This window comes from Podarcis tiliguerta (assembly GCF_965153285.1).
Source record: "Podarcis tiliguerta genome assembly, chromosome: 1".
In the NCBI taxonomy this organism is placed as follows: Eukaryota; Metazoa; Chordata; class Lepidosauria; order Squamata; family Lacertidae; genus Podarcis; species Podarcis tiliguerta.
Window position 1 is genome coordinate 27,932,977 of NC_139534.1, and position 20,685 is coordinate 27,953,661.

The 20,685-nt window shown below is 42.6% G+C and overlaps 1 protein-coding gene across 7 annotated transcripts in view; it reads left to right on the forward strand.

The window, feature by feature from the left end:
- Positions 1–20,685, forward strand: part of STK39 (serine/threonine kinase 39) — a 109,154-nt gene that overhangs the window by 62,236 nt on the left and 26,233 nt on the right. For all 7 annotated transcript variants that reach the window (XM_083409634.1, XM_083409630.1, XM_083409635.1 and 4 more), the window contains exons 11-14: positions 11,630–11,752; positions 12,244–12,276; positions 13,576–13,638; positions 14,708–14,775. In XM_083409634.1, the coding sequence (XP_083265760.1) occupies positions 11,630–11,752; positions 12,244–12,276; positions 13,576–13,638; positions 14,708–14,775 (287 nt within the window). The remainder of the gene's footprint in view (positions 1–11,629; positions 11,753–12,243; positions 12,277–13,575; positions 13,639–14,707; positions 14,776–20,685) is intronic.

Sequence of the window (20,685 nt, forward strand, 5' to 3'; positions counted from 1 at the left end):
TCTCACACAGAGATATAATTTTTTTCCATTACAAATGCATAAGATTTATCTACAATCTATATAGAGAAGCAATATTTCAGGGTGACTTTGGTCCTGTATTTTAGTACTGAAATATACAGCAGAGGGCAGCAGTGCACTTGCAAGTGTTTAATATTGGTTCAGATGAAAAGGGGGGGGGGGAACAATGACGTTTTCCATTTATTTAAATGTAGTAATTTGTAGTACCAATATAATTCCATTCATGCTAGGATATTTCTACCCTTTACTTTTTATTTTTTGCCCTTTGCCGACGATTGCACCAGCAACAATATAGGCTATTTAGTATTTATATAGGAGATTTGCAATACGCTCAATATGTTTAATGAGCGCTCCACAGTACTGCAGCAAAGCTGTCAGTGTATCGGTATGAAAAATAAAGGTTGGGGAGTCACTGCTGTTTATTATTAAGAACCATTCTGATAAAACCAGTCCTTGACTTCTGAGAAAGGGCTGCTCTGAGGGAGAAAGAGGTTCTCTTTGGAAAAAGTGCATGAGTATTTCCAGGTGCAATGTGTCAAATGCTCTAGTACAGTTTTATGACAGATTGCATTTTGCATTTTGGCCTTGATACATGTTTCTTTGGGGGGGGGGCATCCTGTGGCCCTCCAGATATTGCTGGACTCCAAACTCCCATCATCACTGACCGTTGGCCATGCTGGTTGGGACTGATGGGAGTTGGAGTCCATGCTGGCTAAGGTTGTTGGGAGTTGGAGTCCCTGCTGGCTAGGGCAGATGGGAGCTGAGAGTCCAGCATAGGGCCATTAGGTTGTGTTTCACCATTCCCTTCCCAGTTCACATTTACTGTATAGTCTTACGGCTAGAACTATGTACTACTTAATCGCAGTAGAAAAATAATTTTGAGATGCAGAATAGAGTTCTCTTCATTGCCCGCAGTTACTTAGCTCTGTTCTTCAAAGATTTAATCTGTATGGGGTAGCTCTGGGTTTATACACCTAAATTAGGTGTTAAAATTCTGAAATCAGAAATGGTGGTTTTATCACCATTGATATAAAACTGAAAGCAAATGAAGAGCAGGAATTGTAGCACATTTGTATGGGTTTATCTTTCCTGTTCCCCTGGTCTTGCACACTTGCTTTAAATGCTTGTGCATGCAATCCTAAATCTGCCATAGTGCTCTTTTGCTGTTGGAGAAAATTTACGGGGACATGATTGTGTTCACCACTAGAGGGGGCACCCAGAACAGATCATTTCAGAGCCTGGTTTGAACACCATATATGTAATCTTATTTTCTTTCCCCCATTCTTCAGAACTTGACGGGAAAACTCGATTCCCTGCATGTTTTCCCTTTCAGGTCCGGCTGTTCCACTCAGGCTCTTGGGCTGATTTTATCATGCATTCACAGCAACCTCCGTAAGGCATAAAGCTAGCAAGCGAATAAAGTGGATAAATGGTTAAGGGGCATTTTTCTTTTATCTTAATGGGATGAAGGAGAGAGGTTCACCTGCAAACTCCCTGCTGAATGATGCATGCCTTCTTATCTGCATAGCTTGATAATGTCACAGCAATGTATTTGAAGACCTAATTATTATTATTTTTTTAAAAAAACAGTGGAGAAAGAAGACTCACAAGGCTTCTGGTTACAAATCTATATTCAGGTATTCACTTAGGCTCCCAAAATACTTGTAGCAGTGCTATACAAAGCACCAGGCTTCCAGATTATGGCTTAATGTAGAACAGGAAGAGGAAGTCCCTGCTGTTAGCCATTTCTTTTAGATCCCTTATCTTAAAAGATTAACATTGTGAATGAAACTTGCATGTCTTATCCTTGCGGCATCCTACATGTGAATATTTAAGGTAGAAAACCTGCAGCCAATCAGAAGCCATGCCTTGGTTTTCGAACCATTTCGGGAGTTGGAACGGACTCCCGGAACCGATTAAATTCGCGAACCAAGGTACCGCTGTACATATTGCTCATTTTTTTCAGTTAAACCTTTTTGGGCTTGTTCAATAACCCAGCCCCCCACCCCTTTGTAACTTTGCTAGGTTGCTGCTGTGAATATTGAAAGTTTGTCAGTCAGCTGGTAAAACCTGTTTTTTCCTGATAGTTGGGAAATGTCTGGGAAGGGAGTGGTAAAATGGATGGCTTCCCAGTCATGCAGGTCTGGAAAGATATGTGCATAAACATGGGTTGCAAACAAACTCACTTTCCGGGTGACTCAACCCTGGAATGTTTATTTATTTATTTAAATTTATATTACCCCCCCCCCCCACTTCCCAAAGCAGCTGGGGCGTTTGGGAAAATCACCAAAAATGACAGAACGATACAATTAAAAGCAATATAATAACATAATGTTCGAAAACATTAAAACATACACATTGAGAAACATACTGTATTTACACAACACAGGCTTGGCAGAGATTGATGCAATAACTGCTGAACTGGTGTTACCTTGAGCCAACAGTCCTTGTTCCGAGCGTTTTCATGACAACCACATTTAGAATTGTAGAATTGGAAGGTTGGAAGAGGGTCCATGAGGGTTATCTAGTCTAACCCCCCATGGCTCTTGGTTTTGTGCTGATTATTGTGTGCCTGCAGCGAATTGCTGGATTTGTTAATCATGGATACTTTTCAGCTGGCTTAGGCCTGATGTTACAGACGGGATTCTTCAATGCAGGAGCGAGATAGCCCGCTTGCCCCCTTACCCAACCTGGCAGATTCCACCAAATGACACCGCATACCCACCATACATTTAAAGCACATGGCTGCCCCCTAAATAATCCTGTAGTTTGGTAAGGATTCCCCTGGGTCCTTTAGTTCTGTGAGTTGCAAGCTACAGTTTCCAGGATTCTTTGCGGGGGAACCATGTACAAATACATGGTTTGTACATAGCCTGAGTGAAAGGATATTAGTATCTTCTGATTAAGAGAAGGTGTCCTACCAGAAGCTTTAAAGGAGATTGAGGTGGTGAGACTTTTGCTGAAAAAGCCTTCACTAGATCCTATCTTGGCATCTAACTGTATGTAATCAGCTTAGTCACCATATCTACCCATTTGGACCAGTATAATCTGCACAGACTGGTTGTGGTTCTCCAAGGTTCTCCAGGGCCTCAAGCTGAGGTATTCACCATCACCTGAAGCCCTTTAACTGGGGCTACCAGAGACATTGGGATGCGGGTGGCGCTGTGGTCTAAACCACAGAGTCTAGGGCTTGCCGATCGGAAGGTCGGCGGTTCGAATCCCCGCGACGGGGTGAGCTCCCGTTGCTCGGTCCCAGCTCCTGCCCACCAAGCAGTTTGAAAGCACGTCAAAGATCAAGTAGATAAATAGGTACTGCTCCGGTGGGAAGGTAAACGGTGTTTCCATGCGCTGCTCTGGTTCACCAGAAGCGGCTTAGTCATGCTGGCCACATGACCCGGAAAAACTGTCTCTCAGACAAACCCCAGCTCCCTCGGCCTGTAAAGCGAGATGAGCGCCGCAACCCCAAAGCTGTTCGTGACTGGACTTACTGTCAGGGGTCCTTTACCTTTACCAGAGACGCTGAACCTGGCACTTCCTGTATACAAGTCTACGCTGTACCCCTGAGTTTCTGGTTGCTCCCCAGCGTGGGGGGGGGGGATAATTATACATCATTGGGGTTTTTTGAGGCACATTTTTTTCTATTGCTTTTGTTCAATTTTTCATCCCATTCTGTTGTCATGTTTTAGGAAACTTGAAGATCAATTTTGAAGGATATAAATATACTGATTATCATCTTAGTATTAAATTAGTTATTTCAAAGATATTGTGGTTCAGTGTATAGTATAGTGGGCTTAGACTTTGACGGGAGATCAGTGTTCAAATTCTGCCTCCCCTCAGACTTGCTTGTGTGGGCAAGTCACACATTTTTTATTCTCTGTCTGTAAAATGGGGCCATAAAGATATAATTGGCTAGCATAAACAAGGCAAGAGAGGAAATGACTTTTTTTTTGTTTCCTTAAACATTTTAGCTTCTTCACTTGCCAACAGGAAAAAAGACCGGTGTTTAAAATCTCAAATTCATTCCCCAAATCAGGATTGCCAAGGATAGTAAAATGGCAATTCATATTTATTCTCTTTTTTATTACTTTCCCTTGCCTATACCTTTTTACAGCTATTAGCAAGCAGTGTGATGTCATCAGCAAAAGTTGAAAGAACCGCTTTTAAAGCACATCTCCTTTCTCTCTATAAATTCTCCTAATTGCCTTAATTAAATGAGATGATATTCATTTTTTATAAACATCTTTTATGGTAATTAAACGTATTTAATTATAACTGAACAAATGAATATTTGATGAGTTGCTTGTAGTGCGACAATGGTTCCAATTTGCGTATACTTTAAATTGAGTTGCAGTGGCTTAAAACTGAATGAACCATGTTTCATAATCCAAAACTGCTTTTAAATCATGGCGTATTGTCAAATAATCACATTTTTCGAACCTTAACAACTAAAAATGAAATTTCTATACTAGCGGTACTGAGCAGCTATTTCAGAGTTGACAATATACATCCTTTTAATGGGGAGCAAAAAATCCTAGTTGTCCAGATTTTTTGTTTTTAATGGGAAAGGTAATTTTAGCTCCTATCAGTTTTTGATTCTGGTCCAAAGATGTTTAGAACTTCTTTTTTTTGTATTCATAGCTACTAAATTTGGGGAAAGCAATGTGTAGAACCATTGTTTACATCTATCTGGATTGTTACATAAGAGTGAGACGCCTGTACAGTACAGTGGTTCCTCGGGTTAAGAACTTAATTCGTTCTGGTGGTCCATTCTTAACCTGAAACTGTCCTTAACCTGAGGTACCACTTTAGCTAATGGGGCCTCCCGCTGCCGCTGCACGATTTTTGTTCTCATCCTGAAGCAAAGTTCTTAACCTGAGGTACTATTTCTGGGTTAGCGGAGTCTGTAACCCGAAGCGTCTGTAACCCGAGGCACCACTGTGCTCATATCTTAGCCTGAATTTAGCATCTCCACAATCCGTTACTGAACTGAGGCATCATATATGCACCAAATTCAGAGGGTGACTCCCCCTCCCTTCCTATGAGGAACGTAAGGAAGGACAAAGGTATTGTATACAAATACTGCAATGGAAGTGAAGAAAGGCTTGCCAAAGGCGACATTCTCCAACTTGCTCGTGAATTGCATCCAAGGCTGAAAAGAGCCCATACAGTTAGACCGAGAGCTTGTGAAACAAATGTGTCTTGTTCATTCCTGGCGGTTTGCAACGCCTGCTGTCATTTGAGACAGTCCATGACGGGCTACCTAATCCTAAAGGTGACCTTCGGGATCTTAGATGCACCTTCAGGTGACACTAGCTGCAGTTGTACTGCCTGCTCCGAATTAATGTCTTCTCTTTTCTCGTTAGCACAGGACTAAGCTACAATGAGTTCTTAGAAATGACCTTTGTTAGAAGATTTCTGGCACCTTCTGACACAAATTGCTTGAGTAGTAGCCAGAAAAAGGGAAGAGAGAGAAAAAGCACAAACACATCGAACCTCAGTAGAAGCTTGTGCGGGTGGCTTGCTTTTTTGCCATTTCTGTCATTGTGGTGTTGGTGGTGGTGTGTGTGTTTGTGTGTGCCTACCCTCTAATTTGTCCTGCATTCTCATGTTCCAGCTGACATTCGTATTGTCTCCTTCCACAGCTGTGGCAGTGTTGGCAGCAGCTTGCGAATTTCCCCCTCCTTCCCTGCGTGAACAGCTTTCTGTTGCACATTACCATGTGCTGAAGTGCTGTTGTGTTACCTACATTTTAAATGTCAGCCGCTCTTATTCATTCTTTTTTATCACCTGCGTGTTTGTCTGATTCATGTGCGCCGTGCCCTCTATATGTCTTAATTTGTCTTTCTGAGAGTGAAGGTTCCTTTTTGTTTTCTTTATGAAAGTTACAAATAAGTTTGCCTTTCCTGCTGGAAGGAAGGCTTTTGTTGCAGGGAGATAATAGGACCCAAATTAGAAGCTCTTTTTTATTATTATTATTTTCCTCCTCCATGTGCCAAAGCAGTGCTAATTGTGGCACATGGTATGATGCAACTTGTGCTATTTCCAGTCCCCAAATTCCCTAAAATTCTTGATACTGGCACCCAATTGTGCAGTGCCCTTTTCTCTCAAGTGCTGACCTTGGTGGGTTTTTGGCACCAGCTGAAAACTTATTTATTCACCCATATCTTGAATATTTATTGCTGAAGGTGAGCCCTGCCGTTGCTAGACATGCTGATTTCCCCCCTTGCTGTCTAAGGGGATAGTAGTTTGTGGTTTATAATGTGGTCTTATTACAGCGGTTCCTCGGGTTAAGTACTTAATTCGTTCCGGAGGTCCGTACTTAACCTGAAACTGTTCTTAACCTGAGGTACCACTTTAGCTAATGGGGCCTCCCGCTGCCGCCGCACCACCGGAGCCCAATTTCTGTTCTCATCCTGAAGCAAAGTTCTTAACCTGAAGCACAATTTCTGGGTTAGAGGAGTCTGTAACCTGAAGCGTATGTGTAGTGGTTCTAGGGGTTGCTCGTGCGTAAACCGGTGCAAACACCTGGCTGGGTTGCCTGAGTGAACCTTTTCTGTCCGGACAGCCACTCACCCGTGGCTGTCTCAATCGCTGGCAGAATCCATCAGTGGGCGTTTCTTAAACTTCTTCCAGCAAAGAAGCTCTTTGACGCCTAGTCTTCTCCTACTCTCCCTGCGCGGAAGCCTTCTGTGCAAGGAGGGCTTAGGCAGCGGAGGACCTCTACTCTCCCCACTGGTCCCCGGCAAGGAGTCATGGGACCGCCTCGCCGCTTCCCCCATCTACCCCCCTTCTCCACTGGTGCTACACTGATTCTCTTCCCCAGAAGATGGGCTGCCTCTCCCAATCCCGGGACGCTCTCTGGAATCCCTCTGGATTTTGCTCTCTCCCTCCGGCACTGATGGCAGTTCCCTGACAGTATGTAACCTGAAGCATATGTAACCTGAGGTACCACTGTACTTAGAAAACGTATTTGATGGGGGGCGGGGTTCTCCAAGTGGTATAAAACTAAATTACTATGTTTTATGCATTGGGGACGAGATTCAGTGAATGAGTCCTGTCAGTGGAAACCCTGTGCATAGACTTCCATGTGTGCAGTGGGGCTTTCTCCACTCTCTCCTGCTTTGTGCCCCTTAAATTCACTCTGGGGAGGAGCTGGGAGAAGACACAGGAGCAGTGCATGGAGGAAGGAGAGCAGGATCATCCCTTCCGGCAAGCCAAAATTTCTGTCCTGACAGAACAATTGACGTGGCACCATGTTGAACTCCTCCCTCTGTGCCCTACTCTAGGATTGTATTTAATGAGCAGCGGGCTAGCAGTGCCTCAAATGAATAAAAGTGAATAAAACAAAAGAAAGAATGGCAACTTCCCAGGTGTGGTTCCACAGTTCTTACTAGAGCGTCAACACCAAATCCATAATGGATCTTGCCCTAATCCCCTTTCCTCCACCTCCCAGCAGCCACTGGTGCCTTCTGCCTCGCTCTGTAGCAGCTATTACTAGCTATTACATCGCCCGGGACCAGCTTGAGGGCTGCAGCAAGATGGCGCCTTCACCTGGCGGTATATCGCAGGTGGGGCTTGCCTGAACCTGACTCCCTCCAGTGCCCGGCGCTGAGGGAGCTGAGGCAGTTTCACCCCAACGCCTCACGGGGCTGGGGCCAATGCAGCTTGTTCCTCCCTCCACTTTTTGACATTCTGATGTACCACTGTACAGTCATAGGTAAAGGTAAAGGGACACCTGACCATTTGGTCCAGTCGTGACCGACTCTGGGGTTGCAGCGCTCATCTCGCTTTATTGGCCGAGGGAGCCGGCGTACAGCTTCCGGGTCATGTGGCCAGCATGACTAAGCCGCTTCTTGCAAACCAGAGCAGCGCATGGAAACGCCATTTACCTTCCCGCAGGAGCGGTACCTATTTATCTACTTGCACTTTGATGTGCTTTTGAACTGCTAGGTTGGCAGGAGCTGGGACCAAGCAACAGGAGCTCACCCCGTTGCGGGGATTCGAACCACCGACCTTCGGATCGGCAGGTCCTAGGCTCTGTGGTTTAACCCACAGTGCCACCCGTGTCCCTCTGTACAGTCATACCTCAGGATAAATATGCTTCAGGATAAGTATTTTTGGGTTGCGCTCTGCGGAGACCCAGAAGTAATGGAGCGCGTTACTTCCGGGTTTCGCCTCTCGTGGCTGCGCAGATGGTCAAAATGACGTCATGTGCGGAAGCAGCAAAACGCTACCTGCGCATACGCAGACGCGCTGTCGCATCTTACATTCTGTTCAGGATGCGAACAGGGCTCCGAAACGGATCCCGTTTGCACCCCGAGGTACCACTGTATCATGATGTTTGGTATCACGGTGTTGAAAAGCTTGACATCCCCCAGTCCTAGTGTTCATAACACCTTTTACTTAGGTTTTTCTTGGGAGACCATCCAAGTTATATATCTGATTAATTCTTGATGGTTGTTCTTTAGCTACCTTGCCAAGTTTGTTAAAAAAAGGGGGGGGGGGAGAAAGGCAGTAAACCCTGAAATAAAGTTCCTGTTTATAATCCTGGAAATTAAGATTAGGGCACTCATTTCCTCATCCCGCCTTTTTCATGAATACTTTGAGCCTTGCTGTTTTGTATGCTGTGCTTTATTCTTCGCCCCCTGCTCCCTTCCTGTGTCTCAGTAAACCTTGGGCAATGTGAACTAATTTAATTTTAATAATTATGTCCTGGTGCATCTGCTGATTTACTGAGCATTGCTCTTAGTCATCATGTGATTTCTGAGAATAAGAAGCATCAAGCAGCCTGGCAACATATTATTTTGATCAAGCAGGATGAGGCATAACACACAATCAACTAGGAGGATACTGGAAATGTACTGTAGCATCAGAAGGCCTCTCGACTTTAAATTCTGATGTGTGGCTTACATTATATTGGTATGCTTGATTGCCAGGCATATGTCCTGTCAGCAGTACATTTCTTAATAGGAATGAATCCATTTTAAATATTACATGTCATATGCACCTATTCATTTATAATGATAGAAAGTAGACCAGCAAGGTCAAAACGCTATGGAGAAGCCTTTTTATCACTCTCTTGTGTTGCCAGTGGTATTCTGCCTTCACTCTTCCTTTTATAATGAATCTGTTAGAGATACAAATGCTAATGTGGAAAAAGGGAGGCGAACAGAAAAAAGCAGCTTGGAATTTTGTTTCTGCCTATACGTTTAATATGTGCACAATCCCAAGGACACTTTGAAATGTTTCATCTTGAATCTTGTGCGAGAAGAATTCTGTATTCTTAATTCCTTCACACACACTCGCAGCAAGGAAGGTTAGGGGAAGGGATTAAGGGCCACATACTATAAATTAATTATTCTACTTAAACTTTTTTTGTTTTTCCTTTTTAAGAAAATCAGTTTAAGAGCCAAAGAAGTCTGTTGGGGTGACAGTCTTCCTGATAAGAATCCTCTACTGTGGGTGTGAATGACATACTTGAAAGGAGGGGGGGGGGCATTTTCATTGGGACCATGGTGCAGAGTTAAAGGGTTAACCTGTGCACCATAGTCACAATCTGGTTTTGGCTCCCCTCCGTGTTTAAACATTAAACATTTAAAGATCTGCAAATATGATGATCCACTTAGCGTATCATCCAATTTGCCTCTAGTTGGAAACCACAGTTTTGACCTGTACTGAGATTCTGGTGGCTCAGACATCTGTCCTGGAGACAGAAGCTGACAGGTTCATAAGCTTTGGGGGTGGGATGGGGAGAAAGATAATGGGCCAGAGTGGGAGGAAGTTGGTGCCTTCTCTTTTTCTTGCATTGTGCAATGGAGCTGCTTTCTACAGAAAGTCCCACAGTACGGATATTTTTTTCCTCAGGATAACATTGCAGTTTTATTTCACCTACCTGGAACCAACAAGCACCCTCAACCTGCAAGTCCTCAGCTTTTGCAGTCCAATCTGTACAGGCATTTGGAGACCTGCATTTTAATTTTACACCATAGATTTTGTACAGTGGTAGTTTTGCTGCTGTGACCTGCCCTTAGGTCAGGCTGTGACCCCAAAGCAGAAAACCAGTGCCCGCTATGCCATGTCTTTGGTGTGATACCTGAAGGCTACCGGCATCCTTTCCTGGAATTGGGTCCCGTGTGACTTCCTAAGGCAGCCAGCCAATCGACCTGCATGAGCAATAATTGTTCTGCAGGATTGCTCTTCAATACGGAGGCTGAGACTGCTACCCTTATATTTGTCTGGAAAGTCTAAACTCTGAGATGGGGGAAAAAGAACCTTCTGGTATAGGAATCTTCTTATCCTCTCAGTGGGGAAGATAGGAAGAGGGCCAAATCAGTTGGACAAAATGGCCGCTTTGTGAAATGTGTCTCCATATTCTTGCACCCAGTGCAAGTGAATGTCAATGTCCCACTGTTGTAACCTGATTGTAAAAGCCTGGATTTTCACCTGCACTTACTGGCATTTCTAAAGTAGTGATTGTGAGAGTCCTAATAGTTTGGGAATTTTAAAATATCGAGCAGCCTTACATAAAAAAACCACAATACTGGACTGTACAGATTCTGCTAAAAAACAACAACACCCTGTCACCCTGCTTTCCCAGAAATGCAGGCCTTTAAAAGCATGAGCCTGCATTACAAAAATGCTTCCCATGCTGTCTTTTCTTAATAAAACTCATTGGATTCACTATTTTTTCCCTTTGCGAAGTACACTTGCCTTGTACTTTTTCAATTATTCAGCTAAGAGCAAGAGAAAGCAAACTGATCAAGGGAATGCAGACTGACTCTGTGGCAATAGGTGGACCTCACACAGAGCGAGGCTGTTTGTGCGAAACAGTAAGAAAGCGGCTGGAACGAAGTAAAAACACTCCGCAGTGTATACTGACCATGCATGGGTTTTTTTGTTGTTGTTTTGAATGGCCAGTCTGTCAATGGGCACATGATACAAATGAGCACCTGAGACTCTTAATCTTGGGGTCATGGGTTCGAGGGCCACATTGGGCAAAAGATGCCTGCATTGCGGGGGGTTCAACAAGATGACCTTCACGGTACTGTCCAAATCTACAATTCTATAATTCTGTGATAGAAATGAGCACCAGCTCATCTTGCAGGACATCTCCTACTACCACCCAGGCCTGTGGTTATTTTAAAGCTTGCTATTCACCATTTACTGTCACGGAGACGAGTGTGTTCAAATTTAGTTCTTCTTCTTGAATTGTTAATATGTTCTATAGGGGTATTATTTCTTGATGATCTCTACCATATTCTTAAAAGCCAGGCATCGTGGTTGAGTACACTGTATGAAATTGCACTTTGATAGAGGTTATTCTACTAATAATTTTGTAAACCTTTGAGAGCCTGAGGGGAAACCATTCTTTTTAAAATTATTATCATTTATTGAACGTATGATTTTAAAAATTAATATACTGCCCTTCAGCCAAGGATCACAGGGGGGCTTGCAGTTACTGTTGTGAGGTATGTATATTAAAAATAAATGCTTTAATGTTATGTGATGACCAAAGTATGTTAAAAAAAAATGGCCAAGAGGACTTCAGAAAGAAAACGTCGCAGTGTTGTTGCTTTTATATATAAGTGGTATAATGTTTTGTTTTTGTTAGGTTAGAAGAGTACCAGGTTCCAGTGGCCACCTCCACAAGACAGAAGATGGAGATTGGGAATGGAGCGATGATGAAATGGATGAGAAGAGTGAAGAAGGCAAAGCTGCATTTTCCCAAGAAAAGGTGACTTTTGGAAACTGCCCACTGTTACACACTTACGTGGAACTTGGACCTTTTGCTCGTCTTCTGAGGCCCTTCTCCATGTGTCCTCTCCAAGGGATTGTGGAAAGGGTGATGACATGAGAATGGGCCTTCTCAGTGTTGGTTCTTGTTCTATGCAATGCTCTCCCAAAGGAGACACACCTGATGCCATCACTATCTGATTTTATATGCGATCCAAAAATATTTTTATTCACCCAGGCCTTTGGACTTTAATATCTCCTGCATATCTTTTAGTGAGTTTGGGTTGGGTTGGCTCTGTTCTTCTATATATATTATTAGTGAACATTTTAGGTTATTTTTTTCTCCTGTTTTTATTCATTTTTAATGCTTGTTTCTGTGAGTAGCTTTGGGTTCACCTTTCTGGAAAAAAGACCAATAAATACGCATATAAATTATTATTATTGTGGCACTTAAAAGCATGCAACAAGTAACTCTGGATGCTTCTCTTCTAGTCCCGAAGAGTAAAAGAGGAGGAAGATGCTGAGGTAAATAACTGTGCTCTTAACTCTTATGTTCTGAATAGGTGAATGGTCCTTTTTATATTTTTGTCTGTGATCACGCTAGGCATTGTTAGCATCTTAAAATATGAAGCTTTAGGCTTGTATTGTCCTCAGAATAGATAATATATGGGTGAGGTGTAGATTTCAGCTAAAAACCCTCCGCATTTATTAAACTATTTTGAAAAGGCACCACAGCAGATAAAGAATTTGGAGCATAATCTCACGCTCTAACCAACTGAGCTATCCACATAATTATACACCTCTAGAGCTTTTGCGGTTGCATTTTAAAGAAGGTTTTACTTACTTAAATTCCGCATGTCGCCAAAGTGGTTTGCAATCTGTCCAATTAAAACCTATCGACTCAATACAAAGCCCTTTTTTTTTAAAAAAAAAAGGCGCTTGGTACTAAATAAAGGAGCAAGGGAGACCAAGTGCCTACCTAAAATGATAGGTTTTATTTGCCACTAGTACCTGAAATGCACTGTGGCAAAGGAATTCCACACAACTAGCGTAGCTGCAGAAAGGAATAGGTGGAAAACTGTACAGAAGTTTAAGACTATAAGGAGCTCTCTCCTTATAGTCTTAAGGAACGCAGGATAGTTTAGGTCCATCTAAGTGAGTCTCTTTTTCTGGCAATGGTCAACGAGATGCTACTGTTGTTGTTCCTCAGCAACTAATACTTAGAGCTTGACTGCCTCTGAACCTGTAGGATGCATCAAGCTATGATGAGTAACTAGACTTCTTCCAGGAATCTGTCTTAATTCTCTTTAAAAGCTGCCTGGGCTGGTGCCCACCACCTCTTGTGGCGAGTTTGTTGTGTGAAGTACTTTGCTTTTGTCTGTTCTGATTAGTCTGTTGGTTCCATTGGACGACCCTAAGTTCAAGCAGTGGTGTGAAATTCCATTCAGGTGCTTAGGTTATAGTAATTGCAGACAGTGTTGTCCTTCCATTCACAGCAGGCTCTTTGATCCAGCAGAAGCTTCCATGAGTAGAGCAGGAAAGGAGGGGATGTGCACTGATTTCCTCCCTCCTGCTGTGTCTCTCCCAAATCTGCCCCACAACGGTTTGAGAGGTGGCACAGAGGTCTGGAGCTGCAGGAGAAAGGGAGCATTTCAGATTCACTTCCCTCTCTGTTCTGCTTATAGAAGCTTCTGCTGTTGCGTTGAGCCTTCTTTGAATGGGAGGGCAGCATGTTCTCCATTTCTTTAAATTCTTCCTTGAACTTGTGCAATGTTGGGATACAAAAACAAGCAAATGAAATTCACCGTGCTTTCTTTTAAACAGATTTCCATGAATTCCAGCAATATCCCCGATCAAATACAGAATCTATCTATTAAAGGTTCTGAGGTACGACCACTATTAACATTATTTAAGGTTTGGGTTGATGGGGTGGATTTTATGAGGTGTTTTGCACAATAAAACTAGCATGGGGTGTACGAGAGAGCACTGAGCAAGCAGCCTAAGGCTGGGGTTGGCATTCGGTGAAGTGGTTTCATGATAGCTCTCCACAACGCCAGTTTTCACCTTGCTACAGGTTTACTGTGCTACCAACTAGATTAGAAGTTATGCCATAACACATATTTTTTACCATGCGCCACAGTGATCGGTCCACATACTAACTGTGCAAAGTTAGCTGAATGTATTGGCCTTAAGCAAAATGGGCATTTGTGGTGAGAGGAGTTGAAATTGTGCCCCTGTCCAGAGTCTTCCTTCCTTCCTCTCCCTGTTCTCAGCCACAGTGATTCTTCGTTTAGAGGCCCTTAACCTCATATTTGGGACGCGGGTCCCGCGTGGGTTAAACCACAGAGCCTAGGACTTGCCGATCAGAAGGTCGGCGGTTCGAATCCCCTTGACGGGGTGAGCTCCCGTTGATCGGTCCTTGCTCCTGCCAACCTAGCAGTTCGAAAGCATGTCAAAATGCAAGTAGAGGTACCGCTCTGGAGGGAAGGTAAACGGCGTTTCCGTGCACTGCTCTGGTTCACCAGAAGCAGCTTAGTCATGCTGGCTACATGACCCGGAAGCTGTACGTTGGCTCCCTCGGCCAATAAAGCGAGATGAGCGCCACAACCCCAGAGTCAGTCACGACTGGACCTAATGGTCAGGGGTCCCTTTACCTTTACCTAACCTCATATTTTATGTGTTGGACATATAAACAAAATGCACATTACCTGGTTCCTTACTAAATTCAATTCTACGTTAAACCAGGGGGTGGCATAGTTAATACAATGGTGTTAAGCTTTGCCTTCTTAAGTGCAGGTTTGCAGTTTATTGAATTAATCTGGGAAATAGATTTAAGGTGAGTGCTCTGTTATTGTCTTGTATCCGTTTTAAAGTTTGTTTTTGTAAGGTTAATTGTTTCTTCAGAAAGAATAAGTGTGTACTACTTTCTCTTTCCCTCTCTCTCTTTGGAACTTAGACTCGGCCTGCTGTTTGTAATGAATTTGGTGAAGTTCCATGTGCTGTGAATCTTGTTTTAAGACTAAGGTAAGAACTTTCATCTATTTGCCTTCATAGACTTGGTGGGGTGGGGGGTCAGTGTTGTTAACTTTAATAACATTAGCAGAAACTAAGTGTTCACATAATCCTTTCTCAGTATGACCAATATGAATGGCATTCCCATGACTAATTGCTCTCTTTTAATTGCTTACTAAAAGAGAAGGGGTGGGGGTGGGTAGAGAAATAACTGAATATGACTGTAGCTCCAGGCTAAGGGTACCCTTCATTAAGTATTTTCTCTCTCCCCCCCCCCCCCCGCCTGCCTTTTTCATTCCATTGCAGGATCACAGTGAGAGATTTTTAATGAGTTTCTTTCACACTTCAGCAGTCAACCTCTGACGGAAATAAACCATGGCTGTATTACAACTCGCCTGCTCAGAACATTTTTACTGGGCAGGTTTGATCTGCAGCTGCAGGGGAAAAAATGACTGATATATTTTCAAAGAACATTTAGCCTTTTAGGAAATGATACAAATATGGTGTCAGGCTTTATAGTTTTTTTGGCAGTAGACAAAAGTTGATTTCCATTTTAAGAAAATGAGTCTGTAGTCTATTAATTGCTTCTTAACGAGCAAGTTTTTCAGAGGCCTAATTAATTTCCACAAAACTAGCTTAACATGCTTTTCATGTAGACCTAACCTAGTTTTTCTCTTTAGCTAACCTAAAATAACTTTGGAAACTGAAACTTCTTTCGTGTTGATCTACGTCTTAGTCCTTCTTTCAATGGAAGGAAGTGGTTATTTCTAATGTACTGTGGGAAGATTGAGTACTGGTCTCTTAGCTGTAGCAATGAGATTAATCAATGATACAGAAGAGCTCACTACCACCCGTCTTCTTTGCATGTCCAAAGAGCTTTCCTCTAGTTTCTCATGTGATGTGGTCCTCTGCAAGTTTTCTGGAACCAGCCCAGTGGGTGGTTGCTAAGATAAGGACCTCTTTTGCATTTCCCATGTACTCTGTGAAGGAAGGTATTTGACATGTATTTTGACATGTATGACATGAACTCCTCATTTTGTCAATAATGCAAAAAAAGGGGGAAAAGAGAATTTAAAAATGGAAGCAAAAGTCACTTGGGCTTTCTCTTCCTAGTCAACCTTGTGCTCCCACGCCCTGGGAGATAGGGAAAATGCTGCAAGTTCATGTGCTCACTTCCTCCTGACCTAAATTATCTTCCCCCTGATCTCAACAGGTCATCACATTTTGAAATTTCTCCTGTAGTGTGCCTATCCTGATGTCATGATGAAAAAATTTCCATTAGACATTCTAATTATGCACCATAAATGTAGGGCAGAATCCATTGTAGCTCCATGTCTCTTCTTTGTCAGTGGAAGAATTTCTCCTTGCTCAATGGAATATTGCCCTTGTTTTGCCCCCTCCCGTGTCCCTTGAAACATTTTCTCAGGGTTCCCTTAGCTCTTTGGAGCAAATTTGAGGAGGTTGTGGCCAGAGGAGAGGGGGAGGAAATCCCATTGTGCAAGTGAAAATCCTTGTGCTGATGGGACACAGTAGTATACGTTATACAAAATGTACTCTTGATTATAAAACCAAAATACCCTTTAAGCAGTTCTGTGTATGCTTACCTGGGAGTAAGAACCGTTAGATATAGAGAAACATGTTTCTGAGTAAACCTGCCTAAGATAGCTTTGTTAGTCTCTTTATTTACTCTTTTCCTCTGCCTCCATAGCAATAGTATTTTAGCAGTGCTCGAAAGAGATTTAATTTTATTGTAACTCCTTTTGTGACTATTACAGATTGTGAGACTCTGTAGAACTCTGTGTGCATTCATCTTGTAGAAGGAAAGGGCAGGCAATATTTCTATTCCTGCCAAATTTACAACGGCAGTCCAAGATAAGGAGTTTTATTTTTGCTATTTCACATGTTAATGGAAAGTGCTATGGCCAGTGTAGGAACGGCACAACCTGTTTTTGCTATTCATAGATGGGGGTTTGGTGGGATTTTTTCCCTCCTCGTCTTTTTTAAAGCCTTTGTCGTAAAACTATTTGCCATTAACAAAAACTGTGAGAGCACAATAAGCTATAACTATTCTATAAATTGTATTCAGTCTATCTGTTGCTTTCATCAGCCCTTTCTGCATGGAGAAAAGCGCTTATATTTTGTACCCTCACAAGCCCAATCTCTTGGTTTTATACGGTTTGCTTTGTAAGGCGCTGCATTGAGTTGCTATTAACACGAGTTCAGGCATCTAAAATCTAGGGTTTTTGGCTTTGCCCATCTCGACTACTTTCCTCCCGAGAAATTTTGTGCCACCACCTGCTGAGCTGATAGTTAAATCAAGTCGTTGATGTGACCTGAAAAGCACATTGAAGAATTTCCACTAAGAGCTGGCTGTAGTCTGATGAGTTTTTGCCAAGGAGTAATCGGACCATTACATGTTAAACACATTCTCCTGGGAATTCCTATGCTTTTGTGATTGATCTTCACATGTACGCAGAAGGGTGAAGGGTGGAGAAGTGTCTTGGTGATCAAATCCCATTTTGGCTTCCCTTTTTTTAAACTGCTTTAAATTCTTTAATGACTAAATCTTTTCATAAAAGCATTAGTTTGCCTTTTAAGAGCGGCGAACTTTTCTAAAGCCATTTCCTAGGCTCGTCACGAAGCAGTTCAGTATTACTAATGCTTCTCTTACATCTGTTATTGCTGCAAAAATTGTAGGGGTTTGGTTGAATTCATGCTGGGTGCTGCAGAAAGGAAACGCTAGCAGAATTAGTGCTGTTCCACTGCAAATGGTATCCCTGTACCCCTGATCGCACCCATAAAGCTTACACTTTGTGGTTTTCAAGTATACATGAGAAGCAGTGCTCCTGAGCACAATCCCAGCCACACTCTCTACTTGCACTCCATGTAATGTGTAAGGAGTCCTGTTGTGAAATGTAGAAACACTCTCTCCCCTGCCCTGGCTTGTGGCCATGGACTAATAATTTGATAAATGAATTATTCTGATGTTTGGCAAAAGGCACAGATTTTAAACCGTCTATGGGCCTGGTGTGCCCTTAAAGCTGCTATGTTGACCATTTCTCCATATAGAGTTTCACATCCTGCTACCAAAGAAACACTAGTAGCTAGAGAAAATTGAATTGTGGCCGCTATACTTCTGGGTTTAGATGTGACTTAGTGCTGCACAGCATACAGTAATTAATTGAAACACTTTACAATCTTCAAGGGCTAGTATGTCTGTTAATGGGGGGGAAATACCTTTTTTTCTTGGGATCCAGGAATATTTCTAAAATATTTGATCTCCAGCTTTAATTGCTTGACTTGCCTATACTTGTTTCTTGGCATTTTCTGAAAAAAATGTAATATATATCTTGTGCCAGAGGTGGTGGTTCCCTGAACGAGACTATGGAGTTGCAGCACTCACCTCACTTTTCAGGCCGAGGGAGCCAGAATTTGTCCACAGACAGCTTTCCCGGTCATGTGGCCAGCATGACTAAACCCCTTCTGGTGCAACAGAACTGTGATGGAAGCCAGAACACACGGAAATGCTGTTGACCTTCCTGCCACAGTGGTACCTATTTATCCACTTGCACTGGTATGCTTTTGAACTTGCTAGGTTGGCAGAAGCTTGGATAAAGCAACAGGACCTCACCCTGTCATGAGGATTCGAACTGCTGACCTTCTGATTGGCAAGTCCAAGAGGCTCAATGGTTTAGACCACAGTGCCACCTGTGTCCCTTTTAACACAGAGGAGGACTCTGTGCCAAGAGCTGGTACAATGAATTTTACTATTTTTCAAAGCATTTTAAAATTCTAGGCTTGTTTGGTATTTTCACAGATCCAGAACACTCCAGCTAGAATATAGTGATTGTTTTGGCTATAGGAACTAAGACAGCTATTCCTAGAGTACAGTTGACAAGTTCCAAGGTTCCTTTTTAATGGCTTTAATTATCCCCCAAGTATCTGGTGTAATCTGAGTTGGACTTATTTACATAAAATGAATATAATCCAGATCCATGCATACATTATCTTATTTATATACTGCCTTTTTAACTATGAAAATAGTTTAGAGATAAGAGATCTGTGAACAGATCTTTGAGTGGCCAAAACTGTGTGTTTCAGCAGAGTCTGAATTGCTGCCCAAAATAACATCTCTATTCTCCCTGTAGTTTCACTTACCTATGACACTATTGCATTCCCTTGTCCCCATTACTGTTCATTGACCATAATGAAGAGATGGAATTGAACAGCATTTCCCCCAAGGTTTTAAACTGATCTAATAGCTTGGCTTTTTCCAAAGCCGTTCACCGTGGTTTTCCAGTTTGAATAAACTTGGAAAATATGGTTAATTCAACTATGATTTTATTGCTTGATGCATGAACCAAATGTGTGTACAGTCAAAAGACTCATTCATATCTCAGATAGTAATGGTGATTCTAAGATATGATCCTCTGAACTCTGCCCCTGAGATGCAGTTATTGGCAGTAACTGAAACGAGTGACATTTATGATGAAACTTCAGCATAACATTCCTGTTGAAATTTGCACCAGAAATGTACACTGCTTCTTTACAGCTTAATCGAAATGGTCAGAATGCAAACTTTAGAAAGTTAATTCTAATGCAAAGTTATTTTCAGTTCACTTTGAGTTTACTTCTACAAAGACTTTCCCTCCACTTGCGTTTAGGTGTATTGCATCATTTTTATCAAGGTTTCCCTGAACAGTAAAACTTAAATCAAACCATGATAACATATCTTATAGTAAAATTGACTTTGTGACACTCTATCAGTAAATCACCATCCAGAGAGACAGTGAACTCATTATAGTAGCCTTGAAATAGAAGTTGGGAGAACTGTAAAAGATTAATTTTGCATTTTCCCATCTTCCGTTCTTGGGAGCAAAACTTTTTTGAGCACCCGAGGCTTAATATAGTAGCCTGCCCCCACAAGCGTTACCTAATAATGAGGGCCGTGCTTAACGTTTGTCAGTTATTTCCAGAATGAAAAGAAGTAAAGTAAATGCAATTATAAAAGAGGTTTAGGGGAAAAACTGAAAGAGGAGCTGGAGCTCACAAGAGCAGTAATTTATAGCCAAATTACTGTTCCTTCCCCACCACCTCCCCTCAGAAGTGCTGTGTGTGTATATAACAATACAGAAAATTTTGATGCAGTCAGAGTAGGGGATGCTAGAGGCAGATTGGCAGTGCGAGAGAGGGATGGGCGGTGAGGAAAGAAAGAGCGGAACAGGAGGGATGGGTAATTGGAGCCGGCTTCTTTCTACTGGAGTGTTCAGCCCCTTCTTCAGCTTCCTTGCTTCTAATTTAAGGCAGCTGTCAGATGAATCCTTTACTTGAAGGCTGGGTTTTTTGTGTGGAGAGTTTTTTCCCTCAGTTGATTTTCTTAGTCATGAGCTGAGGCTGGGGCCAGAGCCCCTGGGTGTTTCACATGCACATAACCATCTCGTTTCCATGTTTGGAAAAATGGCTGCATTCCCATTTGACCCAAGTGCATGGCAGTGCAGATGCCCTAGGCATTACATACACACTTTGTGCATAGCTCCCACCCATGGGTACATGCAGAGAATGCCAAATAGCTTTCATAACTGATAAGGATTGCTCTCCTGCAGCGTGCAAACCCTGCCTTTCTTCCCTAATGGAACCCATTGGGTGGCATCCATCCTAGCACTCACAGTTGGCAGACTTGCCAACTCATCTGCCTTCAGACCAATTATGTTGGATTGTGGACAGACGGGTGCTCAATAGCCTTATTGTGAGAGGAATAAGGTTACTAAGTATGGAATATATTTTGACAGACAAGGAGGGAAGGGTCAGGATTTACTCTGTGGACAAAGGACACCCCAATGCCAGGATATGCCATGTGTGGAAGGGTGGGCAACCAAGGTTTGTCAGTAATCTTTTGGTGAAGGAATTATCCATGTAAATATA